Raw genomic sequence first — 19528 nt, 5'->3', positions numbered from 1 at the left:
ATAGCGATTACGTTTTTAGTGGATATATAAATAATAATAAGTAGTGTCAATATTGCACAATCACATAGGGGTAGAGTATTTTGAATATCTCATTTTTTGCTTGTTTAAGAGGAACATGAGTAGGAACTTCACAAGACACTCATTTCTAGTGGCTGTACACATGTAGTAGACATTTTCTGTTTGCAAAACAGAAGCAATATATATTAGCTACTTGTAACTCTTATCATCTTTAATATGTATATCATATTATATATTATAAATATAAGAGAAACATCCACAGAACCAAAATCCAGTTTGAGAACTCATGGAGTAGAAGGGAGCAAAATAATTTTTACTTTTTAACAAAAAGGCTAGTTCTACCTCCCTCCCCACTGCAAGCTAGCTCAAGTTAAATAAGGAAAGCTATATTACATCTGCCATCAAATGATGAACTTCCTATGGCAGAATGAAATCAAAGAATCACCTATGCGCCACGTTCAGGCGGAGCTCGTTGGCATTCTATACTACCACGGAATGGTTGTCAAGAGCAGCTAGGTTCTATAACCATCATTATAGATGCAATCCAGAGCTGTGCCACTGAAGGAATCATTAGAGTGATGATAAACCAGACCTGATCAATTTCTTGTCCCATGGGAGAGGCATATTTTTATGGATTGAATAAGCACTGTTTGCATGAAGCAGATTTTGTGTGTTCAATGATTCCGCGCTTCCATAGTCCTACCTCCAATAACACTTTAGCACCATGCCTTTGAAGTATGTACAATATCTTCAACCAGAACCGCCTGCAACTTCTGCTGTACGCTGCCTCATCATCTCCATGACAGCAGCTCTCCGCCGAGAATCAGCCTGCTGCTGCATCCTCCGCAAATGTTCTTTCAAATCTCTGTATAAAGGGTAAAAAGATAGCAAACTTTACATCGAGAGTTGAAATTCAAAAGTAAGAACAGCAAATGCAATAGGTGCAGAACATGAATCACTACAAGTCCGGAGTGGTGGCATCGTTGCAAGAGATGTAGAAATAAGGATAGATTCCTCAAGAATCGATTTAGGTAAGACCTCAGAGATAACTTGTCCCAAGTAAGTTTCTCATCTGAGATATCATAAAAATGACATTTTTCATTAATGTATAAAGTTGCAAGCCTCTTCTTAAACTGAACATGTCTGGGAATGGAATAACAAAGGGGATTCAACTTGTGGAATTCATAGATGGTCTGGGAATGGAATAACCAAGGGGATTCAACTTGTGGAATCCATAGATCACCCCAAGAGAATACATAATTGAGTGTCAACCTTCTCCTATTGTGGTTGGGCATTTATCTACCTCACTGGTCTTCTTGGTTAAGTAATCTTGAATACCTTGACCCTTGCACTACAACTCATCCGAGGAAGCCCAAGTTAAATAGTTTGAACATGCCATTAAGAAATCTGAAGTAATCATAACACTTCAATTTCCAAATCCCATATTTTTGGAACTAGAAGTATCGAATCTAAGAGACATGATTGGATTGAAGAGAGTACTAAGCAAATAATACAAAGTATTATTGGGAAGGTTGTTGCCCGAAACTGCACAGAAAAGGGGCAGGTCTGTAAATCTGGTTGTCCGAACTGCTTGAGAAAAGATGGGTTTAGGTCGAAATCACCAAGCTCACCCCAAGAATCAGAAGCTAAAGTTGGCGGAGAATTCATGACGTGCTCAGTACGTGGATCAGACGCGCCGCTGGAAACTGTTGTTGCCAGGGCCAGAGAGCATGAGGTGTCAGGTGTTGGAGAAGCTAACTAGGCTTTGCCGTCGGAGCTTCAAAGCATCGCAGTAGTAGTAGTATTTTTCGCAAGTTAGTAAATGGCATTAATGCGGACAACCACTTGGGTCACCATAAAATTTTGGTGACTGATTTTCTTTCTAGGAAGAGGCTGGTATTTTTGCACAACTATATTCTCTCACCAAGGCTCTGCTACCATGTGAGAAGTAAAGGCACGAGACATTATTAAGATGTGTATCTATATTACAGTTATTCATAATAATCCTTTTCCATGTGAAACTATACATCAATATTCTAACAAATCACAGATATCTAAGGAAGCATTAGCCAACAAACCTGCATCGGGGAACATGACATTCAGATACCTTGCATGCACGAGCATGCAATTGAAGGAGATACCACATCTTCTTACAGAGAACACAACCTCCAGAAACTCGTATTTTACACTGTATACCATGGCGGAAAAGCCCCTTAACTTTGCGACAGTTCACATATGGACAATGAGGAAAGCGACACTGAGAAGCATGCACCAGGAGCTCAAGCATCTTCTTTAGCTGTAGAGTTGAGGGGAGAAATCATGTCAGATCTCACATCTAGTTTATTTTTTCAAGAAAATGAAAGGAAATATAATCGAGTAAAAAGAATTTACATTTATATGTAAACAGAACCATCTATACCACTGATGATAACTGCAAGGTATCATTAGCATACAGAACAACATCTAATACTTTTCTATTTCATATGAATTTAAAAATGTTCAATCAAGAAACTTTCAAGGAGATTTTGGAAAAATCTCTGGAAAAAGTAGGCTTTTGCAAAAGATAACATCCTTGGATAGCTCTAATCTTCCAAAAAAAAAAAGGTTATTCAAGAGACAGACCTGTTTTGACAATTTGCGAACTCGCAAATTTACGTCACAAGCAAGACCTTGTATTCGTGCTATTCAGGATTTTAAAGGAAATGAATGAAACAATTATCATTACTCAAAGAAAAGGTCAATGAATAGAAGTTGTCAAATATAACTTAGAAGGGATTGAATTCCTTATATGATTATTGGGAATTCACAACGTAGGAGCCAGCTTTTGGGTTTAATAAGACCCAAGATCCATTTCTTATCATATCGAATAAAATTATACTTACTTATCAAAAGAGCTACTTGGAGAATTGAACAATTAGTCTCTTTTGGCCTATTTTGTGGAAATAGAATAATATTACATAATATCAAGATATACATAAGAATACAAGATCACTTTTATTTTTACATTATTACAACTCTTAATGAAAGAAGTTCAATCCCTTTTGATCACATAATTAAAATAATTTGACAGGTTATGCTCATCATTCATCAAGCAACATCACTACAATGTTCTTACTTTTGATACTATCTTGGTGTGTCATCTATGAAAGGAATATTTATTCGTCCAGTAAAAATCTTTTCTGGAGAATGGTCATAGGAATTTTTCTTAGAAAAAAAAGGTGTAGCATTAGAAGCTGCAGTGGACTAGGACTAACATATCGTGATTCAAATAGGATGAAAAAACTCCCAAAGAACACAGTGAGGTAGGTGCAAGGGATCTACAACTGACCCAATAGTTGTAATAGAGGACTTCAAAGACTAAACGTAGGAAGCAGGCACAAAACCACAAATTACATTAAGGGCCAAGGAGAATGCACCTGTGAAACTCGTAGTTGCCTAGCTTCTTTATTCTGTGCATCACGGTCAGCCAAGGACGGATGCTTAGTCAACTTATGAGGATGATCAATTCCACCATCTTTCTGGTAACAAGCGTTGCAAACATCATAATCTGCGCAAACTTCACATCGCCAACCTTGACCAGCTTCTATATCAAGGTAACAAATGTTGCAAGTTGTCACGAATGCTGGTGCTGTGGGATTATGAAGGTGGTAAAGGACCATCATCGAGGAATGTTTAGCGCGCCTAAGGGTATCATATTGGTAATGATTTCCCTGACAAAGGCTCAAAAATGCCTGTCTTGTATCAAAAAACTCACTCTCGAGAATTTCATCTTCATCCTTGGTGTCATGAAGTACCTCCTTGATTTTACACTGGAAAATTTCATTGAAATCTCTTAATCATGGAAACACAATACAAGTTCCAAGTTTGGGGGTGGGGTGGGGGGTGGGTGGGGGAGAGAAATAGTTACTTGATAAAGTGTGTGCTTGTCCTTTTGATTAATAGGATGTCTTTCTCTATCTTCAAGTTTTTGCTCAATTTCATAACACCTGAAACAGTAACAATAAAGACCAAATGTTACAAGGAAAAACACTAGGGAATAAGAAACTCACTCAAATGGTATCTCTTACGAATATTTTCATACACCAAAAAGAGTATAACAAAAAACAAAGCAACTGCATCCTTTCTGTTCTTTCTTTGGGATCCTAAAAATTCCCCAGGTTAATTTATTAATCAATGTGCCATCTCTCTAATAGCTATATGAAAAAAAACACAATATAAAGACTCGGAAACCATATGAACTAAACCTACCACGGACATGGTGCAGCAAAATACTAAGCTTCTTCGAATAACATACTTTTTATGGGACAAATCGGTATATTGGGTCTTTATAGATGGTCTGTTGGAAAAGATTTTATTCTATATTCTCTATCTTCTCATTATCAAAATTTTCCACTTCAATCAGTAAATATTTTAATTATACACTATCTTTCACCAAAAGGGGAAAAGAAAGGTTGTTGAGAGAGGGGCAACGGATAGTGTATCAACACCACAACAGAATATTGGTCCGTGAAGTTCTGCTAGCTAGACAGCAGTCCACCCTCACCCCAACGCTATCAAGGGGGGTTCTTTGTTTCTCTGCCAAGAAAGGGATTGTTGAGAAGGGGATCTATTCAATTCCTTCAACGGATCTGCTAAAATATATTTTCTGTGTCATTCAGTTTGAATCCCTAAATGGGCAATCAGTTCAATACAATACAATCGGTTGGCTTCTAGATTGCAAAAGACAACATGCTCAAAAAGAGGCAAATGACACTACAACCACCAAATAAAAACACATATTCTAACTCATATGTCCTGGTGAAACACACCAATGTTGAGAAAGTGGAGGTGTTTCATTTAACGAGGACTTGTACTGCAAAGAGTAGGAGTCCAAGCCTCATTAACGAGAAGACATATAAGCAATGCGAATGCCTAAAGAGGAATGACCAAATGACAGGCAAAGCTAGTTGCTTCAAAAAATTTAATTCCTGTCTTTGTTTATACTTCCTTTCCTGCTTTGAACGTTGTACTGTGTCTTTTCTAGCCTCGTATACCTTTCTTCATGTGAACACTCTGGTTGCATTTGAGATCTCATAAAAGAAATGAATTCATAAACAAACAGTTGGAGTTGCTGGTACTAGCTCTCATATATATCCCTTTTAAGGACTTGGCATTAAACTAAGACTTATATTTTTATTTTTTTTGGGAGAATGATAACTTTATAACTAAGACTTATATTCATTCTTCATGAGTGGAGGAAAAACAAAAACTGTTCATTTTCAACAGATGAGAGTTTTTACCGATCCACATAAAATGTTGCAACAAAGCATGATTTTATATCAACCAGAAAATTTTTACAACTCTAAGCATATATAGAGATGAGATCCATACTTGTCACAAAGCTGAAAATTCTCGCATTGCTTGCACTCCCAACGATTTCCAGAAACCATTAGACCGCAACAATGGGTACATGCATGCTGTAAATGAACCATAATAAAATCCTCCTTCATTGGAGAAATCGTTTCACCGAGCTGTGACAAGTTTAAAAAGAAAATGTACAGAGTTAAAAGTGTAGATTAATGGAGACAGGCAGTAGGATCATCAGCTTCTGTAAAGAGGAATGGAAAATAAAACAAAACAGAAAAAGAACATTACACACTAAGATAACAAACGAGTGCAACAATTTTTTTTCAAATAATAGTGTCCAATGCCAACTTTTGCCCACACTCGACTATTCTATCGAGTGTCAGCTACCTCACACCAGTACAGGTTTGAGTAACTCTAGGCATAGATGCAGATAGGAAGAAATCATCTAGCTTTTTGTCACTGCTAGGGTTTGAATCCTGGTCTCCCATGGTTTATAGTCACTGCATTAATGGCTAAACCTTTGAGTGAAAATAAGGAGTGCAAAGTTCAGTCAGAGCACAATACTAAATCAAAGTTAAATTTCTCGGAAGTTGCAAGCCTAACTCCCATATTAACAGCAAATCAATCAACCAACTAGCCAATATATAGGAACTAGAAGGACAATGAGTAGACAGAGATGTTTAGCAATCAAAATTACTTTTTGCATTAGAAGCAGATCCTTAGATGTATTCCCAGAAAGATCAAATTGACCAGATGCTTTCAGAGCTCTTTTTGTTATGGTCTTCCTTGTAGTTCCTTTTTTAGGCTGCTTTCTCCCATCCTCTTCCTGCTGAAGTTGATAAATCATATCCTCTGCAGCACCAGGCCAATAATCACCATCAAAATAAGGCAGACGAGCTGCAGTTACTTTAGCTTTACATTCGCCCGTGGATGTGAAGAAATGGTTGTATAAATTAGTGAGCTCGACAACTATATTTTGCTCCTTAGCTTTTCTCAACATTGATAAATACCTGGAATATGTAAACAGTAGTGTAATTAATCACAAATATGAGAAAATACACCTACATACAGCAGTAGGTAATCTATATAAAAACATTATTAAGCTCACCACTCTCTTAGTTTGTCAGATTTTGGGGTCTTCTGAATTTCGGGATGGCAATATAATATATAATCTTCACCCTTAAGTGGAGGACAAGCCCATATATAACAACTTGTGAAACCACGCTTTTTGCAATATTCTAGATATCCAATCTGTGTGGAAACATATATATATACATACATATATGTTATATTAATATACAAACCAATAGAAAATATCTAGAATCAGCAATTGGAAGATGGGAAAAGAGATTACCAAAATTTCATGGTACACAAATGTGCGGAGAGCCTCCCCAGTTACAGTTTTTATCTCTGGCCTGAAATATTTAACAGAATCTAGATACGAGAGATAAACCCGGCGATGATTTGGCTGTGCGCATTCAGATCCAAATTCTTGAACATACATGCCAAAGAGGCACACCTCCACACCTTCAATTCTCTGAAATAACAATAACACCTGAAGAAAGCAACTTTTCAGTCCATATTCGATAACTCAAATAATTATTGCCAAATTGCAAGTGGAACATAAAAGACAAGACTACTATCTGAAGATAATGCCACGATATAAACATACTGAGACATAAGAATGTCTGGACATTACCGTTTGGCATCTCATTAATCAGTAAATAGTCGTATTTCAGAAACAAGCTTCGAAATTTGGCCTCCTATGCTCAAATAATGATCCATACTTTCTAGGATATCGAAAGTCCCCCCAAAGAACACCTTCTTCATGATGGAAACGGAGCAAATTAAAAAAATTGAAGGCTATTCAAGATCAGGAGGGAATTTTGAGACGATATTTCAGGTCATGGCCGATGAAACAAATTAATATGTACGACCATGTAGCCATCACTTTTGCCTGTGAAACATCTTTCTCTAATGGCACACCAGCCCTGTTCTCTATATATAGAATGGAAAAGGGTCAAACATACCCATGAACTATTGAAAATAGACCACTTTTACCCTTTGTTAAGTTTTGGGGTCAATTTAACCCCTGCAGTCTATTTTGGGCACCAGATCTGCCCTAATGTCTAACAGCCAAAACATCCCTCTCTTTTAGAGGTCATTGGATCGCCACAAAAGGGTTTTGTGGCGAAAAGTCATCATAAAATTTAGTTTTTTTTTCTGAAATCATTTCGCTAGCGTTTTGCCATAGATTTCCAAATTTTTTTGGCAAAGGAATGTTTACAGTGTCTTCTTGCTACAGAGATCTCAAAGGAGAAGTCAATCTAGAAAAACCTTGGCCTTGGAAGCAAATCTGGAATTATAATGCTCCTTTCAAGGTAACCTGTTCACTTGAGTTGTGAGCAAAGAAGCTTATGCTTATCTTACTAATGACAATCTACAAAAAAGACCTCTAGCTCAATGCAGTAAATGCCTCCTATATGGATTGCACTGCAAACTTACCACCCAACTGTGACAGATCTTTTCAGAATATTACTGATCAGCATTGGGTCATGCCTAGTTCAACAAGTGAGTTGCTGAGATTATGGAACAGAAATGGACAAAGGAAGAACAAGCATAGGCATAGAATCAAGGGCCTAGCATCATTTGGTGAACTATTTTATTTGGACAGAGGAACAGTGGATTTATGTGTATTTTATTCTGCTGATTCTATCGTTAACATGAAGTTTAAATATGTATTTATTTGTTTCGCTCATGGTGTAGATTGGAACATGTGAACAATGTTGAATCAGTTATGCAGGTGAAACAATCCCTAAAGACTAGGAAATTAAATAAAAACAGGCATGGTTTGCTGTTTTTTCTTCTGTAAATAGTGTACCGGCTGCTACAGCACATCCAATGTTGCTTATTTTCTTTAAAATCATCTTACCTTTTCAAAATAAAAGTTATCGAGATACTCCTGCAACTAATTCTCAGTATCATAGTGCCAGATAAAGATATGTGACATTCATTCAAATCATTAAACCTGAATTGACATTCATGAACCTGATTCAGTTCTACTTGAAGTACCTTTGATTTATACGGGAACTCCAGCGGATAGTTCTCTTCCTGAAATATCTCAAGAAACCGTGGTTTCACTTCTAACTTTTTGTCCACTGATGACACAATTCTTACAACAAGTCCTTCTGCTCCAGGAACCTGCGAACGAATATAAGTAGGAGCAAAATTAGGAAGGCACAAGTGAACTTGTTAACACCACTGCCAAAAACTAAATGCAGAAATAGAAGTTAGAAAAGCTAAAGATGATACTTTATCCCAATGAGAAAGAAGAAAGAAGCATTGATAGAGAAAGGCTGACAACAGTTGACTTATTCACTAATAATAGCTCAAACTCCATGATGAGCTACAGAGAGATGCAAATTCACTTACAAAATCTCCGACACTTGTAGCTGCAGATCAGCACCCTAGAACTTTAATTTCTAGTTCTCCCTCTAGAAGACTGGCCCTAATCAACTGGACTATAACAACAATACAGGTTAAAGTAACAAAAGCATCATCCACAGAAAGAACCAGACCTTGATTGTGGAAGTTTGGGCCTGTTAATTTTTATACAACACAACTACCCTCCATGGTTGAAATTGAGAGGTTTTAACTGTGTGTTATGTGATAAGGCTGCTTTCCAAAGTGAAAGGTAAGTTCTATCAAACAGTTATAAGCATAGTAATGTTATACGGATTGAATGTTAAATTGTTAAATTCAACACATCCACAAAAACTGTATTCCAAATACTAAGATGGATGTATGACCATACAAGATTATAAAAAGACTAAAAGTGATCACATTCGTTAGAAAGCGTAGGAAGTACTTATTAACACCTAGGATGAAATGAGACGGTCACTTGAGATAATTTGGCAAAGGCATCAACCTTCAAATGCACCAATCAGTAAGTCAGAAACTGTGGTGGGTGAAGGTGTATAGGAGGACAACTGACAAGCTAGACCTTAAGTCACATGGAAAAGTGGTCTCAAAGGGCCTCCAATTCCTTGGGAACCACGCAAACTTTGTTAAGGATAGAGCATAATGGAACAAAAAGATCTATATAAATGATATCAATTAGCTGGGTATGTGTTTTAACCATGTAAGTATGTGTACTTTCGATCCTATGCTTTCTAGGAGTCATTTTTTTTTATAAAGTGATAAATTATACTGGGGTTTTCCCCCAATTTCTAATAAAATTATTTACCTAATCAAAAAATAAAGTGAACTGGAGGTTAATTTAAATGGACAAACATGGCGGTCGGAATTCACATAATCAACCCCAACTTGTTTGGAACTGAGTGCAGTAGTAGTTGATGTTGTTGTTTATTTATCAGAGGAATTAAGTCTCAATGCATTAATCATTTTATACTGCAAAACGTTAACAAGTCAAGCCAATTGACTTACCTCATCATAACCTTTTCCTTCACGCTTTGCTCTTTTTTCCCGTTCCTCCCTCAAACTATTAGCTAATCGTTTCTCAATGTGATCGCTGAGAGTTGTTTGAGGCAGATCTTTTGCTACAAGAACAGCGCTTTGTGGTAAGGGTTTGCGTTCACCTCTTTCAACTTCTGCTATGTAGCAATTGGGACAGGTATACTCAGCTTGCCCACCATCATTCCTTCTACCATTAAATAAAGCACAAATCTGATGTTGCCAAGCTTCACATTTATCACATTGCACCCACTGCACAAAGCAGTAACCACTTATGTAACGGGGACCAATAAAAATTAAAACTAAAAGAAAAGAAACATGTTATTGACAAAAAGCATCGACCATACAAGTTTCCAAACCCCCATTTCCACAGTAAACTACTGAGGAAAAACTGTGTTGTGCACAGGTCCAATATTTGTTCACAAACTTACTTTTTTATTTTTTTTATTTTATTTGAAACTGGAAATATTGTATTCCTCAGCATTAAGGGCTATGCTGGCCACCTCCAAAAGAGTTAGTTACATAGAAAAAAAAAAGGAAGGGCTACTTACAAAGCTCCTATGAAATACACTAGTTGAATTTCTTCTTCTATGTTCATTTCTTTACACCAAAAACCCAAAATGATAATTACTTTGCACTTAATCTTCTCTATAGTGCATTCTTTCCCTACAAAAATTCTCTGATTTCTCTCCTTCCAAATGCTCCACCAGATACAAGCAGGTACTGTTCTCCACTTACTTTTTTAAGTGGCTTTAGTTAAATGCTTTTAAATTTTCTATCTAAAATAAGCTATATATATGTTACATGTATAAATCTGTGGTAGTAAATCATCATATTTAGTGTAAAATGAATACCGATGAAAATTACTGATATTGGTAAATTTTAAGAGGTGTTGATTAAATAATTTGAAATTTTTGCTCTAAAATAAAATTATATTAATATATATATGTGTGTGTGTGTGTGTGTGCGCGCGCGTGTGTGCGTGTGTGGTAGTAAATCATCTCATTCTTTTTTCTCGAAAACCTAAAGTGAAGGAAGCCATTGGGATGTCCTTAATTCAAGTATTTTCCTTCATCGACCGTCAATTTTTAACTCGAAGTAGTTACAAAATTTAATTAAATATCAATAACATTCAAAATAATAAAACAATAACTACAGGACATGAATTTAAAACTAAAGGGTGTAGCTAAAGTAGGTCCCGCAATTTTGGAAAAGTTGTACATATTTAAAATTAACTAAAAAAAAGGTGTTCTTTTTGCTTCTTCCAAAAATATCCTTGTTGAGTAGGCATTCAACGGACTGATGTCTTCTTCAGCCTCAACTCTCTCTTATATAAAAAGAAAATAAGATACTATATTTGTCAAATAAAATGCAAAGAGTTTAGAAAGATACCCATTCTTCAGTCTCCTCATCATTCCTCTTTTTCTCCATCCTCGCCTTTGGAACGCTGGTTCCATCAACAACGATGGTGTCTCCACGGGCCTCATTATAACATGGAATGCAAAAGTAGTGTCGTGTATCACCGGCTCCAATGGTATAATACATCGCATTACGTTTAATACGAGCACCACATGGAGTACAATATATGGGTGGGGGTTCAAAATTTAGCTTCTCAACTGCACATAACTGACAAGAATTTTCACTCATAGAATGCTCCATTGCTTGATTTTTTTCTGCTTTTGCTTTGCTCTGTCAAGCAGAACAGAACAAAAAGGAACAAGTTTACTCATACAGATTAGAAATAGAACCAAACATCAAAATGAAGACCATATATAGCAACAAATCAGCCGCTTGTCCAACTACATGCACTGAAGATCAACAGAAAAAGAAATGAGCGGTAAACAGTTTTATTGAGTCTACACGGCATGGTAGAAGGATTACATGAAAGAAGTTAAAATAGTACATTTCCTATAAATAGCATAGCACTTCATTATCATCAGCAACTCTTAGTTAAGCCTTATAGTACTTGACATTTGACAACTACTAAGGCCTGACAGATCTTATTAGCCACTTACTGACTTAAAAGATAAGTAGACACATAACTACCCGAATTACCCATTGTTCTTCTTCCAATTTCAGCTAGAGAAAAACAAACTATTATTTTAAAATATGCATATTTATAACAGCGGTGTTATGGGGGAGCTTGCCTGGCACCTGCTCCTCGACTAACCTACCGGGCACCTGCTATCTCCAACCAGTACAGGTACCACATAACTTTGTCAGGCTGAGAGAGAAATAAAGAAAGGACTTTTTTGCTTCTGCTAGGATTTGAACCCTGGTCTTCCATGGTCTATTCCAGATTCATGACCACTAGGCAACACCCTTGAGTGCTTTCAACAAATTATGAATGATCTGACCAACAGTTAGGACAGCAACGGCACGCTCTTGACATTGGAAGAATCATTTCAAATCAAAGAAATATAAATCTCACTTCACAGTATGCCTCATACCTTTAAAATACTTGGTCAAGTTGTAGATATGCTAAAAGAACAAAGAATTTCTGAAAACATGTTCTCTATTTAATCCTTTAAGCAACTCAGACCACTTCTTCATAGTGAAGGTTACCGACCATCCGTATTTTTAACTAACTGGTTATCAAGTTCTTATCTAGTAAAAGAAAAGAAAGTAAATCACGCTTTTAAATGACATTCTTGAACAAACAAACTACACAATTCCAAATGTAGCGTGACCAAAATATATTTGACTGACCTGGCCTATCCATTGTCTCAGACCTTTAATGTGTTCCCGGACCTGCTCTGGGGTAAAAAGTTCCATCATCGACACCCCTTTTATTTTAGGCTTCCCAGATTTGGATCCGCTTGTACTTTCAGAGGGCACTGACGTATTTTCCTGTTTAGGCAGATCTATGTCCTTCTCAGTATTAACATTTTCCTCCTTCACAAGACAACCTGGAGTACTTGATGCAAGAGAATCACTAGCAGGCCTTTGGGTGTATTTATCATCCAAATTATTCTTTGCTATATCAGTACTACCAGGACCAACTTGCACAGCATTTGCAAAAGCTTCCATCTTTACTTCAGTGACTTCAGACTTCATTACCACAGCATCATTCTGTTCAACAAACTGAGTATCTTGCAAAACATTAGACTCACAGGCCGAAACTGGCACAAAATTTTCAATTTCCAAGATATGAGGTTGAGAAGATGGCTCTATCTTCATGCGTTTAAGAGAAGGCTGCAAATCTTCTGGAGTTTTAACTGCCATTGGACTCAGGTTGCCAGCCAACTTAGAAGCAGTTTCAACAGCATCATAGGTTCTACAAATACCGTTGAGGGAATTTGTCATATCAGAAATATAGCCAGGACGACCAAACACTTTATGTTGTGTCTGCATAAATTTCTTGACTGGAATGCAAACGGGACAGTTTACATTCTTGCACTGCCTATAATGATTAATTAAAACCTTTGTTTCAGGGCACCGAAGATACCGGCAATCAAATTTACTGCATCTTTCCATATGCCTCAATAGTTTTTGTGCATGTATGCAATTGGTTTCAGGGCATTTTCCTTCAGGTGCAGAACATCGACGCGCATGAATCAAAAACAACAGCCACCTCTGCTGATTAACATACTGCCTTTCACGAGGAACATTACCAGATCTGCGCATGGCACTGCTCGAATTATTGGTTTCAACTATTCTATTAGCAACAGATTGACTGGCCAAAGATCCCCCAGTAGATAAATTATTGGGCTGAGCTTCCTCTTGCGTGGAAGTTCTCTGACGCAATTCTTCTTGAGCATTCGGTTCAAAGAAGCTACCTGGTATCTGAGACCCATCTTGAGATTTCGGATACCGTTCACCCTGCAATACTGCACCTGCATACACGCTGTTAGACGGATGGCTTAAACCAAGAATCAGCAATAAGCTGGTTTGGATGTAACATTGTTGCATTGGATCTGAAAATGAGAAAGTAATGAACAGATGGGTGCTGGCTAAATTAGAGAAGCAATTAATTACCTTTAGATTGCTCTCCAACAGTTTTCTGTTGAAACTGATTTTGCAGGGCTTCATCATGATTTTCAGGCTCCAATTTTACTTGAGTATCAGGATTAGATGGCAGCTGACCTCCAACAGCACTGCTACTTAACACAAGTTGTTGCTGCTGACTTTGTAGCTTCTGTTGGGATAAATGTTGTGCAAACTTATGTTGATGCTGAAATTGTTGAGGCTGATGAGAAGATAAATGGGCATCGCCTAGATAATACTGGGACTGTAAGTTCATCTTCTCCAATTGAACTACAGGTTGAACCTTTGCATTTGGCATCTGCTGAGAGGCAGCCAAGTTCGACGTATTGCTCATCAAAGGTGAGTTAGTTTTTGACATGGACTGCAAGGCTACAGCACTCAAGCTCTGACTACTGATGACTGTGCCTGCAGAAGACACAGGAGTATACAAGTTTCAGACACTTAAGTTTCAGTTTACTAATACCATATTTATTTACCTGTTATCAGAACAATGAAATACTTCTACAATTATCAAAATATGGGAAGTTGCATATTGCAGGATAGCTTAAAGGTATGTGTTGGGATGAGGAGTCACCTTGCATTTCTGGTCGCTGATGTTCATCAAAATGTTGAGGTAGCGACTTTGGGGAGTCTACATGCATGGTAGCGGATGTATAACCCTCAGAGGTTCCAGGACCATTCAAATGCTGCAAACTGTTCCCAGTCATTCCAAGCCCCTCATTCAGAGGCGCAGTTGACTGTCCATAGGACCTATTCTGCAATTCTGACCTGATTCCACCACCCATATGGCTGCCAAGTGTATGCAGTATACAGCTATTTTGACCAGAAACATTTTGCTTTTGTTGTGGTGTCTGTGACACGGTTACGGAATCAACCCCAGAAAAGGCAGCACCACCATTAGATGATTCCAAATTGATGTGAGATTGAGCACTGGTATTATTATTGGACTTATCACTATTACTAAACCCAGGAGTGGGAATCATTTGGCTTGTTATTCTTTGTCCACCCATGGATGGTACCAGGTTGTTCCCACCAGAATTGATTGAGAAATTGGATGTAGACTGCTGATATCCATTTGCCAAGGGGCCTGAAAGGATGAGTTCTGTTAAACCAGAGTGAAGTAAATATCTTATTATTTGGAAAGAAAGAATGCCTAAAAGTAATATCATCAGCATAAATAAAGGAAACACCATGCATACTGCCAGAGGGGAAATTGGTTGTCCGCACGAAGTTTCCAGAGTTAACTGCAGAGGATGTAAGAGTACTTCCGGCAGTCACAGAACTGTCGACAGATGATGTCCCAACAAGGGATGCATTCAAACTTCGGGGCATGCCTGGAGTTGGTATCATTGTACCAATGGAGGCAGATGAATTTATGTGGGAGAATTGTTGGCTATGATTATTCCGAGGAAGGCGTTTAATCACAGAAAGTAATCGGTTCTCCAGAGTCGATAGATCCATATACTCCTCCTAAAGGCATGAAAAGGATGAAGCATCATTCACAAAATGAATATAAATGACTTCTCATGATAGCACAATTTTTTTACGTCGTACTAAATAATAAACAAAAATGGAACAGCAGTAAACCTTCGTCGAAGCACTCTTAAACAAGCTTTCCTCCAGGCGTTTAACTAGATCCACAATCCTCTGATGTTGCGCCTCCTGGATTTGCTGCTGCTGCTGGTGCCGCCGAATGAGATACTCATAACTGGACAACAGAAAAGTTGTAAGGTTTGCATCAGTTATCATCAGTTAACTCGGCAGCAATGCGGAAGAATCATTTCCATGAAAAAGAGATATAACAAATAATTGGGAAGTTTGGAAGAAGAATCATGAACAATGCAAAAACAAGAGTATCTTTTTGGACCACTTGAACAGAGAGTACATTATAGAAAACCTGAAAATAATGAACCAATAAGCTTATCAAACAACGTAATTGAAGTTGTCAAAAGCACCCAAGAATCTCTATACGTTCACACACCATATCCCTGTGGATTTATAAAGCGTTCATTCTCATGTGCGGGACAATTTTAAGTTCATAAAATACCATGCCGGCCAATTATTACTTGCTAGAAATACATTTTCAGATGGTTTGCAAAAGAAATAGAGGGATCAAAGGTATGTGTTCCGCATTACCAGAAGATTTCATCCACCAGGTTGGCTTACCCCACAATAAGTAAGGTCAATATTGATTTACTTCTTAAGCTCTTAAGGGGTTATAACCTCCCAAAATCAATCAGTGTTTGGTAATAAAAGAGCAGATTACAAACCCCACCACAAGATTTTGCAATAGCTAAACACCTCAAACTACTCTCTTTCATCATATTCTATTGTTGTGTCTAAATATCAAATACGTACTCTAGTACTTTGAAGTTGAAGTCCTTTAAAATTCCTAACTAAAAATACTTTTATAAGCTTTCCCAATCAAAACAGAACAATAGCTTGTTGAAGCAGCTTTCAAGAGAGTCGGTACTTTACATGAGCTAGAGAATGGCAAGGGACCCAGCAAACGAAATTTTAACAGTCTGTTTTGCCTCCCTAAAAATCAATATTAGCAGAAGACCTGGATTTTCATATAATTGTACTGGAGTAACTTAAAGAACAAAATATGTGTGTCCAACCTCCGATTTTCACATATGACCTCCACCAACAATTCTTTCAGCATTGAAGTAGACTTAGTTATCAAAGAAAAAATGTGTTAAAATAATGCAAACAAGTTGGTCATTAGTAGCTCTTCACCTCAGCCTGAGTCTACACCATCCAACTCCACATCCCTCCCTAATAGGATTAAGGAAGAAATAAATTGGCTTAAGAAAATCCTAATGGACACCTAGATATATAAGATATATTTCTTTTTATTTAGAAGAAAAAATGATGTTTTCCTTTGTTGATCAAGTCCAAAAAAAATTACACCAGTTCAAAAAAAAATATCTTCCTTCGTTGATTTTAAGATCAAAAGAAAAAATACAAGAAATACAATATCTTACATCCTTCGTGAAATAGTTCTGCGAACTTTCACAAGCTCAAACTCCATATTGGGTATAGTACGATGAACACTTGGACTTTGCATCTGCATAGGAGAAGGATTTCCATTCTGCTGGGGTAGCCCAGGCAAAGAAGTACCACTTTGATTTGGAACCTGCGCTGAAATCTGCCCCGACATTTGTTGAAAATTCATTTTTTTCTTGTATCTTTCTGGATAAGGTATACTTCATAAGTGGACTATCAGTAACCATTCAAATGATTGAGAATCCCACACATCATTAGCTTTTCAAACAAATTCGAGAATGTTGTAAAACCTACAGTTGAAATTACACCAAAGATTTAAAAGGGAGTCTGTTTAATTTATCACATTATCCTTCTAAAAAAAATTTATCACATTATCTAAATGATTCCAGGAGAAATTGCAATCTGAAAGAGGAAATTCGCAAAAACAGTAGCTACAACATAATGCAACTGATAAGCAAAAAAATAGTAACAAAAACCAATTCTCGTTTATCTGAACAACAGGGTAAGGACAGGAACAACAATACATTCCCAGAGACCAGGACGTCAACTAACTTCATCAATAAACAAACAGACACTACACATAATTCAAAAGAGCGACAACATTGCATAAATTGAACAAGAACAAAAAAAATACCAATTAATACTACACTTGACTCCGAATAAAAGACAGTGAGTGATCATGTTGCCCATTCGGGAGCTGGAAAAGAGATATACAGGAGATGTAACCAAATTAAATTTAGATCACTGTGTATGACATGGATATAAAATAAAATATATTATTATGCCAAAACACAGTCCAAGGAACTGATTGAACAACGATTACATTAACCATAATTGATGATCATTTACATTCACCAAATCCAACAAGTAAGATGGTATAATCACTTAATCGGCCAGGTGTATACTCAAGCAAGAGGCCCCTAAGGAAATCTCTAAAGCTGAACTTCAGTAAAGCCCAAACATTGGTGCAGAAGCTTGATCAAGCCCCAATCTCACCTCAAGTTTCAAGCTGGACACAACTGTTCAACTAATTTAAACAACTCAGCAAATGTGAGATTCCAAAGTACAGTCCTTCCAAAAACCAGGTAAACTACGAATATTGTGGCAAGTCAACAGCTAGAGTAGAAATAGTCAATGATCAATCATGATCATGACCTTACAACAATAATATACCAAAGAAAAACAGGGAAATTCTTGAGCCAGAGGAGAAAAAGGTACAAGCAAAAACAAGCTCAGCTAATTAAAACTAGGATAACCAAAAATAATTACCAGACTTAATACATGAACTTATAATAACAACAACAACAACGTACTCACTGTAATCACCCAAGTGATCCAAGTGGGTCTGAGCAGAGTAGTGTTGCAGGCAAACCTTACCCCTAAATAAACTAAACAACACAACAAAAACATAGCTTTCTTAATCAATGAGGACATACAAATCCCTAATTAATTTTTTTAAAAAAATCAATTTTGAACATAGGAAGAAAAAGAAACTGAACAAAGCTTCATCCAAACACCTATATAAAACATTCCAATACATTTTAAATTCCAAAAAATCCTGCAAAAATTACTGGAATTCCCCTAATTTCAGTAACGATAGAAATTGCAGAAGTTGTGAAAAATCAACGAAAATTCAAGTAGATTTTTGGGGGACGAAGATAGGGTTAACCGTCGAACCTTCGAGATCAAGTGGGTGGATGATAGAGCTACGCCGGCGGTGGCGGCGACGGTGATTATTACGGCGACGGTGAGAGACAGCGAGACGATATACAGAACAAAGAGGGACTTTACGGGGATGGCGAAAAGTTGAGGTTTGGAAGACTATTGGGGGTAGATTGTAATTTTATTTGTATGTCTCATTGGTTGAATTTTTAGTATTAATAATTATTTTTGGGATATATATGTTTAAGAAAAATTACCAAAAAAAATCATATTTTATAGGATACTATTTGAATATGAAAATTAAAATAAATTATAAAAAAATGTACATTTAGTTATAACTTATTTTAACAAAATCTATTATTTCAAGTATATATTTGATGACCTAAGTTATAATTTAGTATGTCACTATAAAATTACTATTTTTGTATCTGTCGAGTCATATGTTCGATTTTGATACCTGAAAGAAAAATTATCTTGCCTCTATTCGGGAGCAAGTATTCTAAAGATACCGCTATAAAACAATTCATAGGAAGTAGAGCTAGAAAACGACATTCAAATACCACGAGACTTTGTCGAGTCACGTGATCGACTTCTTTATAGGAAATGACGCCCAAATAATACGTACACTCACATCGTCACTTAACTAAAAATCAACCTCTTATAGATCAAAGACATGTGTCTAAAGCAAAACCCTCCTTGTTCGAGCATTTCCCTAATGATTTGAAAGTAGTATTCAAGTTGTTCATTTCATATTATCAACCTCTAATAGCTAGCATATTCCTAACATGAGTTCTATATTGTGTCAAATTCATGTCCTCACTCGAGGTCTATTATATGTTTATCTTACACTTGGCTTCGAGTGTCTATTGTTCGTGTTAATCTTTGTAACATGTCTGCCTATGACAGTAAAGTGTACATATACGTTATTCTTATCTCACTAAGATAAAGAGGTTATTGAAAGACCTTTGTTGAAAGACCATGGTTCAAGTAGCACGTAACAAAACAGGACAGAGGGACTAAGTCATAGCACTTA

General features: G+C 36.8%; 1 protein-coding gene across 4 annotated transcripts; it reads right to left on the bottom strand.

The window, feature by feature from the left end:
* Nucleotides 1–226: 226 nt before the first annotated feature.
* LOC101252382 (histone acetyltransferase HAC1-like) lies at nt 227–18698 on the bottom strand. Of its 4 annotated transcripts, none has more exons than XM_010321063.4 (18): nt 18511–18698; nt 16812–17123; nt 15412–15532; nt 15015–15294; nt 14399–14911; nt 13816–14229; nt 12547–13673; nt 11230–11526; nt 9811–10089; nt 8437–8565; nt 6719–6919; nt 6473–6615; nt 6062–6374; nt 5389–5528; nt 3926–4004; nt 3435–3827; nt 2097–2314; nt 227–883 (listed from the first exon to the last, which is right to left on the bottom strand). In XM_010321063.4, exons 2-18 carry the CDS (start codon nt 17000–17002, stop codon nt 769–771), a joined length of 4953 nt encoding a protein of 1650 aa, XP_010319365.2. In that variant the 5' UTR covers nt 17003–17123; nt 18511–18698; the 3' UTR covers nt 227–768. The 4 variants fall into 4 exon arrangements, with proteins under 4 accessions (XP_010319365.2, XP_010319366.2, XP_010319367.2 ...); XM_010321064.4 differs by having other exon boundaries at nt 12547–13667; XM_010321065.4 differs by having other exon boundaries at nt 15024–15294.
* Between the last annotated feature and the right edge of the window lie 830 nt (nt 18699–19528).

The sequence above is a fragment of the Solanum lycopersicum genome, chromosome 4, assembly GCF_036512215.1.
Source record: "Solanum lycopersicum chromosome 4, SLM_r2.1".
In the NCBI taxonomy this organism is placed as follows: Eukaryota; Viridiplantae; Streptophyta; class Magnoliopsida; order Solanales; family Solanaceae; genus Solanum; species Solanum lycopersicum.
The sequence above is the reverse complement of the archived record's forward strand: the minus strand, read 5'-3'. Positions and strand labels throughout refer to the sequence as shown.

Coding starts and splice junctions, on each gene's coding strand:
- LOC101252382 (XM_010321063.4), bottom strand. CDS start 17,002: ATGAATTTTCAACAAATGTCGGGGCAGATTTCAGCGCAGGTTCCAAAT. Junction 6,616..6,718: donor TTGTGTACCATGAAATTTTG/GTAATCTCTTTT, acceptor GTTTCCACACAG/ATTGGATATCTAGAATATTG. Junction 4,005..5,388: donor AATTTTCAGCTTTGTGACAA/GTATGGATCTCA, acceptor TTACTGTTTCAG/GTGTTATGAAATTGAGCAAA.